This window comes from Dermacentor silvarum, chromosome 5 (assembly GCF_013339745.2).
Source record: "Dermacentor silvarum isolate Dsil-2018 chromosome 5, BIME_Dsil_1.4, whole genome shotgun sequence".
Lineage (NCBI taxonomy): Eukaryota > Metazoa > Arthropoda > Arachnida > Ixodida > Ixodidae > Dermacentor > Dermacentor silvarum.
In genome coordinates this window covers 89,365,827-89,381,935 of record NC_051158.1, presented here as the reverse complement: position 1 = coordinate 89,381,935, position 16,109 = coordinate 89,365,827, and the positions used below count along the sequence as shown (strand labels likewise).

The following is a 16,109-nucleotide window of genomic DNA, read 5'->3' as shown; positions in this document are numbered from 1 at the left end:
GTTGAATAATAATGTTCTGAAATCCGAGATCCTGTTCGTGTAGTAGAGGCGAGGCGTCGCTGATTTGGACATACTAATCTCACTGGATCGACATAGTATCCTCCCTACTTCAGCAATCAAGATCCTGGGCATGACATTTCCAAGGAAACTGCCAAAACAAACAGCTCATCTTCAGAACCAGAGGCAACAACTCCCCAAAAAATGAGAATGCGCCAAAGGATTGTCAATCAGAAACACGGCAGGAAAGAACACATGATGCGTCTGATAGAAGCATCCATCGTTTTTCGGATAACCTACGTCGCCCCATACGCCATCCTTCAGGTGGGGGAAAGGCCGCATGCAGATTAACACAATCATCGGAAAGGCCTACAAACAAGCCCTAGGTCTACCCAACGGGTACAACAACTGCCCATTTGCCAGCCCTTGGACTATGTAACACCCCCGACGAATGTATTGAAGCCCACCCCATTGCGCAGAGAGCCAACGCCACCTAGACAGCACAAAGCCTGTGCCCTTGACGTCATGCACTTGTGCACTTGACGTCATATGACGTCATGCTTCCTTGCCCGACTGCCATAGAATCTAATAGGGATGATTCCGAGTAAGCCGCGGTGATTTTGACGTCCCCGCTTTCATCCCGCCAGGCTTAACAGTGGAAATATCGGGCCAAGTACCATGACATGGTACTTGGCCCGAATTTTCACCCCTGTCCTCTGGCAACTAAGAAGTTATTATACACTACATACGTGAGGCCTATTCTTGAGTATGCGTGCACGATATGGGACCCTTATCAGGACAACCTTAAATACATTCTAGAGCGCGTACAAAACCGAGCGGCACGCTTTATCACTGGGAACTATCGCAGATCTAGTAGCGTCACAGAAATGAAAATACGCCTAGAGGTTTCGACGCTAGCCGAACGCCGGCGTTGCTTGCGTCTCAAATTTTTTCATACGAATTTTTACAACAATACTGGCATTAATAAATCAAAATACATGCTTAGCCCACATTACATATCCCATCGCCGTGAACACACATTAAAAGTAAGGCCAATAAAGTCAAGAACGACTTATTTTTTCCCCCAAATTCTTTTTTCCCCAAAACCATCAATGAATGGAACGCTATGCCTGAGGACACCGTTTCTAAAACATCAAATTCAGCCCTCCACAGTGAACTGCTTGCCATGTGATCAGTTCGTGTGTTTTGATGTTATTTTTTTTCACGCGCTTGCTGGCCTACTATATATATTTATGAGAGTGTATATGTGCGTATGTCTGTTTATATATGTATATGTGCACATGTATGTGTATATGTCTATATATGTACATATAGTCCTTTTCTTTCTTTTTTCTTTTTTGTTTTGGAGATAGTTATGCTGCCTGTACTGTATTATTCGTCACCGTGTTCTTTTTGTTATGTAACCTTAATTACTACTGTTTTGCATTTGTATTATTTCCCCCCCACTGTAATGCTCTCTGAGCGAATGTGGGAATGTATAATAAATTTAAAAAAATCATAAAGCATAGTGCGCAGGCCTGCTGTCTATAGGAGTCGCTGAGAGAGAGCGCCTATCCATCAGTGACTCTGAACGTCACGTATTCCAACGCCTAGGCTACGCAAGCCACAAGCCACTGATGCAACGGCGGGCATCCCACTGAACATTCGATCAAAACTGTGAATCACCCAGCTGGAGCATCAACCCTGAACGCCACGTAAGGAGAAGAGAGACCCGCCGGGTGGCTCAGTCAGCTAAGGCGTTGCGCTACTGAGCACGAGGTCGCGGGATCGAATGCCGGCCTCGGCGGCCGCATTTTCATGGAGGCAAAATGCAAAAACGCCCGTGTGCTTGCGTTGTAGTGCACGTTAAAGAACCCCAGGTGGTCAAAATTAATCCGGAGCCCTCCACTACGGCGCGCCTCATAATCAGAACTGGTGGTGGCACGTAAAACCCCAGAAAGAAGAAGAAGAAGGAGAAGAGAGGCCATAGCCCAAACATTAGAAAAACAATACAGAGACACTAGCATCACGGTGCACACGGACGCTGCGGACTGAGCGCGCATTCACCGAAACCGTGATAACACCCCTACCCTCATAACGAGTCTCATTGTGACACAGTCCACTACCCTCAAAGCGAAACAGGCAGCGATCGCGTTAGGCACAACTCAGACAAAAGCTGAGACTTTCATCCCTTACTCTCAAGCGGCCTGCTGTACGTATATGGCCGAAAGAATCCCCAAGACTGCAATTCATATCCTGTCCCGAAATTCCACGCAGAGAAGCGTATCAAAAAAATTCAAAGAATATCTAATGTTATCCCTATGACGACTTAAAGGCGAAAACCTAAGTGCTGATGCATTAAAGATGGACACATGACGTACACATGCCCGTTGATTCGCTTAGTCTACGTCGCTTAGTCGTCCCTCTTATTTCGCTTACTCAACCATTTAATTCGCTTAGTCATCCCGCTGAATTGAAAAGTTCGAGGGTTCGACTCCTACAAAATGTCGTGGGTTGGAGTGCCTCACTCTATCTTAATTAACTTTGCTTTATTTCACACCAAAGGTTGTGGGTTGAACTCCCACCAAAGTTCGAGGGTTTGTAGCCTTTTTGTGCCCTTTGTGTCGCCGACGCGTTTTCACTCAAGGTGAACTGATTAATGAGATACATAAAGCTTTCGCCGTAATAATCTCGACGCCTGCTCATTTGTTACTGCGCGGTAATTGAGTGGCCCAGGTGTACGCCCGAAATATTGTAAAACATGAGCCTCTGGAGGACGATGATCGAGCAGGCCAGGCTCTCGATACTTTAAGCAAAATCACTAAACACCGTATTCTTTGCCGGCTCATATGTTCGCCGAGAGCCGATGAGCTGTCAAAAGAACAAGAAGTCATCATCCGTCCACTACATATAAACCCGTTCCCACACCCCACGAGGTTACACGCCGTCCACCGCACACTATGCAGCCCGCTGTGCAGATAGTGTGGCCACCTCGCATAACTATATCACATGGCCTGGGAATGCCAAAATAACCGAAACCTGGATCCTATAAAGTCCTACCAACGAGCAGTGGGAGAGTGAACTTGCCATCTGTAGCCCGAATACTAAGCTTTGGCTGACGGAAAGGGCGAAGATGGCAGGTAGAATTAATGGAGTCTTGCAGTATGGAACCCGCCCACCAGCCAGCTCTTTCTCAGTCTTATAAATTTCAATTTCATTCGATGTTAAGTAGGGTAACTAATCCCTTGGCACTGCGTCATACAATCTCTCGTTCATACAGCAATGGTTCGTATCCACTAGGGGGGTTTGGCCAAGAAGTCGGCCAATCCCGTATGTTCTTGATTGCCGCTGCTGTTTTGGTGTCGCCATCAACATATGGCACCTATCCGCGAGAGGTGATTGAATTGGCCAAGGTTCGCGATGCAAAAATAATATGTCCTTGCTTCCAGTTAACTTAGTGGTCTCTACTGCCTATGTTTAAATAATAATCAATCATTTATATTTAAACACAGGCAGCACTGCCTAGTACTTTAACAAATAATTTATAATCAATAAAAATGATTACAAATTGTTTTGTTAAAGCGATCATGTGAATTTTTGACGAAGCCGCAATTATTAAAAATGCTATCTATTGTTATTAAGGAGGAAAGTGTGTTTAACAGGACAGTATTCATGTAGTAATGGCATACTCATGCAAAATCTGACACATTCACTTTCGGGCTCGACCAAGGGTAGTTGCACCAAAACATAAAATGTTAAGCACTGGAAGAGGAAGGTCCATGCACTATAGCGAATTCTCAAAGTAGGTCTTGCTTTCAGAATTAAAATTGCAGGAATGAAGGAGAAAACGGACCAGTGATTCTATATCCCCACGTTACACATAAAGGTTCGATGGAGCGAACCCGCACCTTGTCATGTGCAGGTTTAATTGTGGTACGTACATCGTGTAATCGAAACTTCGCATTGTCGAAAGTGACAGGACCGGACACACCAGGCGAACGCTAAATGTGCGTAATCCGGCGCTGCAAGGATTAGCACATTTTGTTGAGCGAGGAATTGTTTTCGAAATTTTGTCACCACCATGCTCTGGCACTGTCCCTCGTTACGGACCACGATAATATCATCACGGAAGAAGAGTGGGTGGAGTCGCTCAAGTGCTCCGACCTCGCCGCTCAGCTACGGGCTAACCAGAGGGCCCGCGACGCAGCGGTCACGCACGCCTGCCCGTCCCGACGTGACAGCGGCCCGCGGTGGCTCCTCCCCCGTAAGGGGGTCTCGGAGTCGCTCCTCAGGAACTAAAATAAAGTTCATTTTCTGTCTGTCTGGCAGCCAGGTAAGGTGATACTATGCAACGTGAGACTTTATTGGTCGGAAGTACTCGTTCTACAGTGACGTCGGGCACTGGTCTTCGCGAACGCAGTTGTGTTGGGCGTCGCGGTAGAATCCCCGGGCGCAGAAGCAGCCTCGCCGGCAGTCGAGCGTGCATTCGGGACCAATGGTCTTTTTCTCGCAAGTGGCCTCCGCGCAGGAGCTGCTCACGCACGTCTGCCACTCTTCGTTCTCGCGGCATGGCGGCTGAGGCCTTCCTGCACGGCGGAGGGAGGGAGAAGTTATTGCGCATGTGCGGCAGCCAATGCTAGGCAGAAAGAGAGAGGCACAAGAAAGACAGGGAGCTTAACCAGAGGATATCTTCGGATGGATATCCTGTGCCGGGATAGGGGTGCGAAAGGGAAAAGGAAAAGAAACACACACAACAATACAGAACTGTTTCCGTAGGCGCTGTCACACAGTCTTCCAAGGCGTTACATGGTCATACACAGTGTCAACGCACCACTTATACATCCTACGTCACACAGTGGTCAGTCACAACTGGTCACGCACTCTGGTGTCCTTTAAATAACGCGGCAGCGCCTTCATATCGCCTGCCGCGGATGTTCGTGTAGGCCAGTTTCCCAGATTTTTTTTTTTTTCCGTGAGTGGGCATTGCTTGTCGAACTGGTCTGGCGTGGCTCAGAGTGCTGCTTTTTGTGGGTTAAAACGAGGGCACTCGCAGAGATGGTGCGCGATCGTTCCGCTACATCCGCATATGTCACAAAGTGGGCTATCGGCCATTCCGATCAGAAAGAGTATGCTCTGTTAAAAGCAACTCCAATCTGCAGACGGACTACAAGTGTGCAATCACGTCGTGGAAGGTCGAACGGAAAACGGAGCTGTAAATGGGGATTCAGGGTATACTATTTCTATACAGTGAATATATGCGTTCGGAATGCCGCCTTCACAAGCAACGGGTAGTTAGAATACTACTTCACACGCCACTGCAGCCCAGTGACTATGACGTTGTGCCGCTGAGCTCGAGGTCGCGGGCTCAAATCCGGAAATGCAAAAGCGCTTGGCTACTTAGATTTCGATGCACGTTAAAAAGCCCCAGGTGGTCTAAATGCGGAGTCATCCACTACGGCGTACCTCGTAATGCATCTGAAACATCAACATTCTAATTTTTACAAAATTGTTTTTACAGGAAACAAGTTGCCCTAGTCTTGTGGTGTACCGCCTTTTACCTTCCCTCCTCGGTTTGAAACCAGTGAACCGCAATTAACCGCAATTAGTACCATACCACTTTCACAGCGGATAGCGGCTTCGAATGCTACATTTACAAGGAGCACGTGTTAAGAATAGTGTTGTGTCAAATACGTACGCTGTGTAGCAGCAGAGATTGTGAAACCGCGTACAGAACCATCTCGTCCTGTTTCCTGTTTTCTTCTGTTTTGAAGTGGTTTTATGCAAAATAGCGTGTTTATCCAAAAGCAAATACCAAATAGCGCCAATTGCAATCCTGCTTTCAGAATAGCAGTTTTACAGGCTGAAACAGCAGGTCACAATGCTTCTTTTACACAGAACAGGTCTTGAGAATACTTGATGCGCATATCAAGAAAATAGATGACCAACATACTTCTACGGCGAGACTACAACGCCTTCAGACTACCTCATCTGCAGCTTTACAGGTTCGTCTATTTGTTGCAGCGTGTACGCGTTCAGAAAACTACTTCTTTAGAAAAGAGGTGCCCAGATTGTTGCCTCTAATGAAAACTGCTGTTCAGGAACAGTTATATTAAAGCGAACAAAGGTGGTTGGGAATGCCACCTTTAAGTGAATAGATGTTCAGAATTCCAGGCGTATATTTGGGACAGTACATTTCAAAGTATATATCCGTGGAATAATGGCTGCTAGCAGGTGTTCTGATTTTTTCCAGAACGAGGAAACATGCACCATTTCAGCCGCATTCTAGAAAACGCCTAACGCTGCCGAATAATCCAACGTGGGTCCTTTACGTGGCAGACGCATTCCATATGCCAAGCTATTCCTGTAGCTCGTAAGGCACCGCTGAACTCGGCGCAGCCAGCAACAACGGAGCAGAGACCTTCGGGGCGGCGCACGTTGCTTCCCAACGGAGACCTCGGAGGCTCGTGCATGTATATATGTTTCGCGCTGCACTCGCTAGATTCTACCGCAGCAAAAAAAAAAAAAAGAAAACACAAATTTTGCGAAAAATAATAGTTGTATGCACGGGTCGCTGCCCGAAGGCGCACCAAAATGATTCCTTTCACCTGTGTCCCTCTCTTTGTTACGGCAACGTGACATGATGTTGTCTTTTCCTTTTTATCTTAGTCACACGACTGCATCTATACTGTGGACTTGATGTTTCGTGGGCCGCCATGAGACAGTTCAAGCCAACGTTTCTACGAGGTTTACTCGCGCATACTATCGCATTTTTCGAGTGAGACGTCTTTAACATCGGTCATCGGTGGTTACTTGTTAAAACCACATGTAAGGAAAGCATGTTATAGCATTATTGCTTCTAAATTTGCCAAATAACCCCCGACGCGCTTTACTTTGTGCAGAGGAAAGAAGCGATTACACGATGGTGCATACGCCGAGCGCCCAGATTGCGCCACTGCCGCTCCACGCATGACGTAACTGGAGCTAAATTTAGCCTTTCATTCGGCTTTCCGACAGCCATAGTTCGACGTTACTGGAATTCGAACTGGAGTTGTCCCGTTTGAGAGAGTTAACTCAGCCATTGTACGTATAAGCCGTTCAACTCAAACTAGTGCTCATCAGGAGTCTGAAGGCCCACATGGATGCACTTGATTCTATAAATTTCACGCTTGCTATCACCTCTGCGCCTCCCCCACCCCTGTGTTTGACGCGTACGGTACGCAGAGTCAGGCAGCAAGGCAGAAAGATACCCAATATCACTGATCCAGCGCAACGCGTCTGTCTCCACGGGGAGTGCAAGCGGAGGAGATTGAGGCAAGCACAAGACCTCCAACCATCTTCGAGTATGGCGGGCACGAGCGGCGACGAGCAGGTTCGGGAGCCACCACTAGGATGTCCTTTTTTATTTTTGTACCACCTAGTGCCCAAAAACGTACAGCCCGCGAAAAAAACGGACCCACTACGAATCAAGAGCGAGCGCGATTGCAAAATTTTACCCGCTTAGCTGCCGGGCACGTAACCTTCCTAACCTTTACATTAATGTAACTGGTGTATTTGGTGACGTCCCCACATTTATCTGCCCTAGTGCACAATCAGTCGGAAGCACGCACAAGGCGTATCACTGAACCTGTTTCGTGAGCGTCCATGATACAGGCTAGCCGATTATTCATTTTTCCGAGTGCTGATACTTTTTCTTATCACACTGCACCTATAGGAGAACTGCACCGCTCCACTACAGGAAGTACGTCCAACACTACGGCTACCACTTGGGGCTTAGCACGCTAACGGGTTCAAATAAATGGGCTCACACAACAACGAGTGACCCCAGCTGGGCTCTCACTACGACTACTCGGACTAAGAGTCATATACAGCCAAACCTTTATTTCTTTCTGTATCGCTTTCTCTCTCGGTTTATATGTATTACAGCACTAGCTTTTTTTTAACCTTGTTGCACCAAGATCAGCTCAACAGAAACCCAACTGAAACTTCTGGCATAAAAAAAACGCAACATGGACAATCATGCATTAGACTCGGCGTTTCTCAGTTCACTGAGTTGAAGCGCAAAAACCATAGTTTCCGATGAAACCCATAATTTCATAATGGTAAGTTGCGCTTGTGTTTGTCTCTGCTTTATCTGTGTACGTCATTTTTCCCTCTTTTCTTTTGCACTAGATAGTTCCCCTTATCAGCTGTGCAAGAAAACTATATAGCGCTCAAAAGTTAGTCCATCATTTAGAAGCCCATGGAAGAACGCCAACAAACTATCAACTAAATTGACGCAGGGTGTACTCCTGTGCTGCATATTGAAGGCCTCAATTTGTTTTTAAGTAATATGTATAAACGGCAACCTTAAACTTATTCCGGATGAAACTGACGCAGATGATCTGCGTCAGCTTGTCTCCTCTTTGTAGGCGTGTTTACGTCGATGCTTCCATGCTCGGCAATCACCGTATGACCCACGAAGCGTTGACTCTGAATTACGCCACAACCTCCAAGACAACGCAGCCTCTTCCCACTGCTTTCAACATCCGCGCGCATGAATTGACGTATAGTTCTGCAGGCTGCTACCCCTGCAGCACAAATTGAAGTACTCAATTCCCTCTGATTATATCTGTACCATTCACACTCGATAGGGAACTGCTCGCCCGCTTTTTCTGTGGCCTCTTTGGTAGGAAACGTCACAAAAATACTGTTCGCGTAGTTCATAAGGCCAAACAATAAAGTATGCAACAAATGCGATGTGACGCACCCTTAAAAGTACCACCATCAGGGAGTGAACACAGTTACGTGTTTTATTACGAGGCGGCGGCCCACATGACGTCCATTGTGCTATGTAAAAGCGCCTCTGGAAGACGATGTATATATTCAACAATGGTGAACATTTTTGGAAATGGCCAGATAAATCTCCAGTACCAAATGACATGAACACAATTTAGGTGCCGCCTTTCACGCGGGGTCCCGGTGCGGCAGCTAACGGGTTATGGCGTTCTTATTTTAAACGAATTTAAACGGCGTGGAATGCAAAACCATTTGTTTACCGCGCTTTCAGCCCACATAAACGGACAGTAAAGTACAATAAATGTTTCTTTTATTGATAAATTACATTTTTTGAATGCCTTAAAAGTTAAACATGAGCAGTGGCCTGATAAGCCAGATTCTAAGTAGACAGTAAAGACCGGTGGTGAAGCCCAAGTGAGCTTTCCGCACCCACTTCTCGCAACATCATGGATTCTTACAGCATCTCTTAAGGCTTACGTTATTGTTCAGCGATAGAAGCGAGTCACATTGTATTCCAAACAAACGAAGGAGAGCATTTTCTGTGCTTAAACAGCCCAAAAGCCAAAATATATTTGGAAAGTCGCGACGTCATAATGATGTGCGCCCGTTGAGGTTTCGGTGCAAAATTCAACAAAGCTGGAACGGCATTTCATTTACTCCGCTACAGTAATCACATTCACAACTCTTAACTGGTTTAGTGTTTCTCTTAAGCGTCAGAACTTACCGGGTACCTTCCACTACGGCATCTCTCAGAGCACATATGTAATAACTAGGCAAGTTAAGCTCCATAGAATCATGGGAGTTATTACTTTTTGTTCGGTTTCTGCCGCTCGGTTACCCGGCGTTGCGCGACAAACGGCCGGTAGGTGCCGGCACCAGACACGCCAAGGGAAGACCATTCACTCGAAGGTAGCGCCAAATGCGTAATCTAGTACTCCCTGTTGCAGTTGTTCCTCGCCTTCCGTTTCTTCAATAAATGACACTCGTTTCGACTTTCTTCGCGTCGTGGGACGTGACGTACCTCCCCTTCCTTGCTGCGGGCACTGGTCCAGTGGCACGCAGTTCCGTTCGTCGTTGCGGTAGAATCCATCGGCGCAGTAGCATCCGTAGCGGCAGTCGGCCGTGCAGGCGGGCCCGATGATGGGCCTGCTGCAGGATGCCTCGGCGCAGCTGCTACTCACGCACTGCTTCCACACCTCGTTGAGGCCGCATTCTTGAACGTCCGGCATTAGCTTGGACAGCAGCGTACCACCTTCGCTGTCTGCACAAGAGCGACGCATGTGTGGACACGGAACAATGGTCATCGTCATCAGCATAACTTATGTTTAGTGCCAGACACTGCCTATCCCAATTATCTATATTAATAGTGTGGTTAGCATTCTTTGGGAACTGCGTGCCCTTCTCGGCATGATGTCCGTTTCTAACCTCCCTTTCACGCCAGCTTGGGCCACTCGGTAAGCGGTGCTACTGGATATGTGCCCGAATAGACAATTTGGGAATACACAACTTGTGCCTTTATGCAAATGGGTGAAAGTGGGACTGAAGCGCTTACCACTGTTAGCTAAGCAAATCCCTCCTTATGTCGTACTCATAATCATCTTTCGAGAACAAAACAATAAAAACGTAACTGACACTGTGTCCATCACACTGTGATACCATTTTGTACCCGAAAAGTGCCAGGCAGCTGAGGCATTACATATATATATATATATATATATATAGGTAGGCAGAGGTTTCCTGATGCACTGAGTCTATATATATATATATATATATATATATATATTGTACCGGAGCGATGGCGCTCCCAACCTTAGTCATGTCCCTCAACAAGCTACGCACCGTCTTACATCTGACGCCACGGACTCGTATTCACGTCGCCCCGCCTTCAGTTCACGCCGATCTCCTTCTCCCCGCCGCCGCTCCCTTTCCCCCATGGTTCGCCGTTCCAACCATGCCCAGGAGGAAAACTAACAGCCGCAGTTCCTGAGGCAAGAACTGCGCCGTCGTCGAAATTTGCAAGGCCTCTTCTTTCGCCGCCTAACGAGATTGTAGTGTTTATAGACGGTGTCGCGACGAACGCTCTTGTCGACACAGGAGCAGCTGTTTGTGTGATTAGTGAGATTCTCTGCCGCAAACTGAACAAAGTGACGACTCCGCTTTTTGATATTTCGCTACGCACAGCGAGCTCGCAGCACGTGAAGCCTTCGGCCACCTGCACCGCTCGTGTTTTAATTCAAGATGCGCTCTACATCGTCGAATTTGTCGTCCTTTCTCATGCATCGCATGCCGTTATCCTGGGCTGGGACTTCCTTTCCGCGCATCATGCAGTTGTCGACTGCGCTCGTGCACAACTCGCCTTGTCTCCGTTCTGTACCGCAACCGTCGATGACCGTCGCCCGTCTGCTAAAGTGGTTGTCGCTGCTGACGTCGTCATCCCTGCTTTCTCTGTCGCCTTAGTGTCCGTCACCTGTGACGCTGTCCCCAATTCAACTGCACTTTTTGTACCGTCTGAGAAATGTGCGCGTCGCCGGGACGTTGTCCTACCGTTCGCAGTCGTCACACTTGATGATGATTCCAGTGCAGTTTACGCGTGCAATCCGTTTCCCTGCCCTTCAACTCTATTACGTGGCGAATCTGTTGGGCGTCTCGACACTTTTGATGCCATCTTTCCGTTTGATGCGCCTTGCGATACGACCCCACTGCCTATCGATGCCGTCACTTCTGCCGCCGCTCCCGCCCCACCCGACCACGACGTCTTGTTGCGCAGCGTCGATAACGCGCTCCCGCAAGCTCAGCGCAATCAGCTCGTTCAACTCCTTGACCGTTTTCGGACCTCTTTCGACATGGGCCGACCTCGTTTGGGGCGCACGTCAGCGGTTGTTCACCATATTGACACCGGTCACCATGCTCCACTGCGCCACTTCGATCCCAATGCGCCTACTGAAGTTCACACGGACGCTAGCGGTGTCGGTCTTGGTGCCATCCTCGCCCAACGCAAAGACGGCTATGACGAGTATGTCGTTGCATATGCCAGCCGTACCCTAACAAAGGCAGAGTCGAACTATTCTGTAACGGAAAAGGAATGCTTGGCAATTATTTGGGCAATCAGCAAATTCCGTACTTACCTTTACGGACGCCAGTTTGACGTTGTGACTGACCACCATGCCTTATGCTGGTTGTCATATATGAAAGACCCCACTGGCCGCCTCGCACGTTGGGCTTTACGCCTTCAAGAGTATGACATACGTGTCATTTATCGCTCGGGACGCAAGCATTCGGACGCCGATGCCCTATCCCCTTCTCCGCTGCCTCCTGACCTACTTTGCTTACGAACTTCCACCTGCGATTCGTCGTCCCTCAGCATCACCGACATGCCGGCCGAGCAACGCAAGGATCCCTGGATCGCTTCTCTGCTTGACGTTCTCTCTCACCGTTCACTTGAATCTGTTTCACGCACCATTCGTCGTCAAGCGCATCACTTTGTCGTTCGTGACGGCTTGTTGTACCGGCGCAATTACCTAACCGATGGCCGCAGGTGGCTGCTTGTTATCCCCCGTCATCTGCGCTCGGACATATGCACCGCCTACCACGACGATCCTCAATGCGGCCACGCTGGCGTATTCAAGACCTACTCCCGCTTACGCCTGAGGTATTACTGGCGCGGCATGTATCGATACATTCGCCAGTACGTGCGATCATGCCTTTCGTGCCAACGCCGCAAGACTCCCCCTCATAGCACCGCTGGTCCTCTACAACCTTTACCGTGCCCTACACGACCATTTGACCGTGTTGGCATTGATCTTTACGGTCCCCTCCCCAACACTCCTGCAGGCAACCGGTGGATCATTGTCGCCGTCGACCATCTCACACGGTACGCTGAAACATCTGCGCTGCCGGCTGCCACCGCGATAGACGTCGCTCGCTTCCTTCTTCGCCGCCTCATTTTGCGACACGGTGCGCCCCGTGAATTATTAAGCGATCGTGGCCGCGTCTGTCTCTCAAACGCTATTGAGGCACTGCTCCAAGAATGCCGCATCGTTCACCGCACCACCTCTGCGTACCATCCTCAAACAAACGGCATGACGGAGCGTTTCAACCGTACCCTTGGAGATATGCCTGCGATGTACGTGTCCGATGATCACTCCAATTGGGACCAGGTGCTCCCCTTCGTCACGTACGCCTATAACTCTGCGCCACAAGCTACCACCGGCTTCTCCCCTTTCTTTCTTCTATAAGGACGTGAACCATCATGTTCAATGGACACCATTCTCCCCTACCGACCCGATGTCTCTGAAGCCACGCCCGTTTCCGAAGCGGCTTCTTATGCTGAAGAGTGTCGTCAACTGGCTCGCTCGTTTACCGCGCAAGACCAATGTCGCCAAAAATCTCGCCATGACGAATCTGCATCTAGCGCCCACTATTCCCCGGGAATGCTAGTTTGGCTCTGGGTCCCATCCACTACTCCCGGCCTTTCGACCAAGCTTCTCTCGAATTACCACGGTCCCTACCGAGTAGTAGAGCAAACATCTCCCGTCAACTACATCATCGAGCCGCTCGAGCCATCTTCCCACCACCGCTGCCGAGGGCGTGAAACAGTTCACGTCACTCGGCTGAAACCGTTCTACGACCCTCCTGTGCTGTCATTCCCCTAAGTCGCCAGGTTGGCTCCTTTCTGCGCGGGGAGTGATTGTACCGGAGCACATCGGCACCAGCTCTGTGCCAGCGAGTGTGTGGAAGAAGACGTTGACGATCGTGTGGTTCGCGCTAGGTCGGTTTTCAACGAGCCAGCTTGTTTAACCGCTTCATCTAGTCTACCTGCAAAATACTCTTGTTGCAATATATATATATGTGTGTAAACTCAGTGCGTCAGGAAACCTCTGCCTACCAGCATCCCTCGTGAACTGTCAACGAGGCCTAAAATTAAAGGTGGTGACAGATTCCTTAGTGTTCACACAATCAAATTAAACTAGCCATTCCCAAGTCATTCTACATGCACTTCGCTTAAAGAGCTATAAGCAAGCAAACACGGTATCAATATGAGGCGATTGCAACTTCTTTTCGCGTTTCTACGCATATTATTTACCTGAATTCGGAGCGCAGCTCGCTACCGCGGCCGTCAACAGCAAGAGAAAGCACTTCATCCTTGAAGCTTGGCAAGGTCTTAGCTCAAAACGTTAAGGCACAAGTGTTGATCACTGGAACGGTTGCGCCGCTTTTGTACCCTCCTCAATATATGTCGGTTGCAGACATAATAGGGTACGCGGCGCTAAATATTGCAATCTCTTCTCTCAGTCTTCCGCTGCGGCTGCTGCAGTTCCGAGGGGAAGTCGGCCGTGTATCTTGGTGAGCACTCGCTGGAGGCGTTGGATCGTTCATTTCTTCGGCTTCCTGCTTATGCCCTTACATGCGCTATCGAAGTGTTGTTTCGGAATAATTGGCCGCTCAGATACAGTCTTTCCGCTGGCTGTGATGTACTAACTGGACAATTGTCCGCGTGTCTTGCAAATGAGCCAAATATAGAGCCGTAGCTTGCACGGTCGAAACAGAAAAACAATTAGGCCGGTGACCCGACGGAGGAAGTCGCTAATGGAAAGCCTCAACCGCCGATCGATTTGAAGCGTGTCGTCAGAAGATTAAAACACTGCTTCATTTATTGCTCGTTTTCTTCTGCAGCTTTCGTATTAAAATGCGCGGCTCTATCTAGCAGAAAAATACGACGTAGTTGCTCTTCCACCTTAACGACAGTAATTTCTACCACACTTTTGGAACATATTACCAAGCACTCAGAGGCCCAGTGGCAGTAGCGTTCTCTTGATGAGCACAATGTAACGGGTTGAATCTCCAGACACAGCGGCCGCACGTCGTTAGGATCCAAAATGCAAAAGCACCGGCGTACAGCGGCCCGCACATGCGTCAAAGACCACCAGGCTGTCGACATTGCCCTAGAACCCTGCATTGGCAGCGGTGCCCTATACGTGTTGTCGTTTTCAGCGTTCATTTCAAGCACGCATCAATTACAACTACCCCATAACTTTCAACCATACGGGAAGCAGTGAAGCAACTGCCATACGCGGAAGGTTGTGCACGCTTAGCACATTGTATCTGGTACATCTTTAGTGTTTAGCTGGCTTGAACAGGAGAGAGAATGCATCCGTCGATGCTCAACGGTTCTTTCGTCACACGGTTTCCCGCTAACTCCATGAGACATATCTGTTATTCGGTTTGGTCCAGTCGGGTCATTCTATTACCGCGTTTACTGTTACATGGTTTTTCATATCTGCAATAATCTGCATTTAACCCTTAGCGCAACATGATTAGACAGAAAATATTTTTGAGAACTTTGGTCATGAGAGTCTATACAGTACAAAGTTCTGTTAGCCTTCAGCATGAGTGTCTGATTCATTACTTTCGGATAAGCAGCGAATCGCGGCGAACATTGTTGAGGTTTCTCAGCACGGAGTGACACATGCTCCGTGCGAGACTCAGTGCAGTTCTCTGTCTTCAGTACAGCGAACGTCAAGAAAGGAAATAAAATGTCGGGAAACTGTGATGGGTTGATAGTGGTCATATTTTGCATAATGCCGCTAACGGCCTAATTCGATGCGGTGTTGGCATACCACGCCATGGCAAGCATCCTTATTAATTGGATTAGCTGCTGAAAAAATAAGGCATGGCGAAGACCAAGACCGTTCCGTTTACACAAAGGCAAATACTTTAAAGAACATTACAGCCCGCGCGCCGTGAATACAGATATTCCAGAAAAAAAGTGGACGTACGACGCCGTGAATATATACTTATCCGTAGATTAACACGTTTAGGATGGCAAATTAGAAAAGTGCCTCCATTATAATCAAAGCAGCAGAATTACTGTCTTTATAAACAATGTACCCAAATATCGACAAAAACAAGCGCGGGCCTCGTGACCAACTTCATGCCCCTTGAGCTCTGAGAATAAGCCCGTGGATATTTCAGAATGGCGTGTTCCGTGTGTCCCAAAGGTACATTTCGTTGCAGTACAAAGAAAAAGCTCGTCGAGAAAATTACAAAAGCCGTGCCTCCTAAACTGTGCTAAAACACAGCTCACTGCAAGCCGTACAAACGCTACCAAGGTGAATCGGCGCCACGCTTTCCAACTTGAGACGCAAAATAGACCACAGCGCTAGCGTTTTCACTTGTGACGCTCGCGCCCTGTGTATGGCCTAGCGAGGACAAATATTATATCTATTGGCGGCACCTTTAAAACGGGGCGGCAACAAATGGTCACCTAGCTTGCTCGAGCTGATGAGATCTTACATAAATTGCGGTTTAGCATTTTGCCTATCTTTACTTTATGATTA

At 48.3% G+C, this 16,109-nt stretch overlaps 1 protein-coding gene across 1 annotated transcript in view; it reads right to left on the bottom strand.

Moving 5' to 3' along the window:
- LOC119452490 (mucin-6) overlaps positions 1-14,266 on the bottom strand; it is a 30,036-nt gene extending 15,770 nt beyond the window's left edge. Inside the window, exons 1-3 of the mRNA XM_037714607.2 lie at positions 13,856-14,266; positions 9,794-10,033; positions 4,382-4,583 (exon numbers count right to left, since the gene is read on the bottom strand). Coding sequence (XP_037570535.2) covers positions 4,382-4,583; positions 9,794-10,033; positions 13,856-13,913 — 500 coding nt within the window. The 5' untranslated portion in view covers positions 13,914-14,266. The remainder of the gene's footprint in view (positions 1-4,381; positions 4,584-9,793; positions 10,034-13,855) is intronic.
- Positions 14,267-16,109: the final 1,843 nt, after the last annotated feature.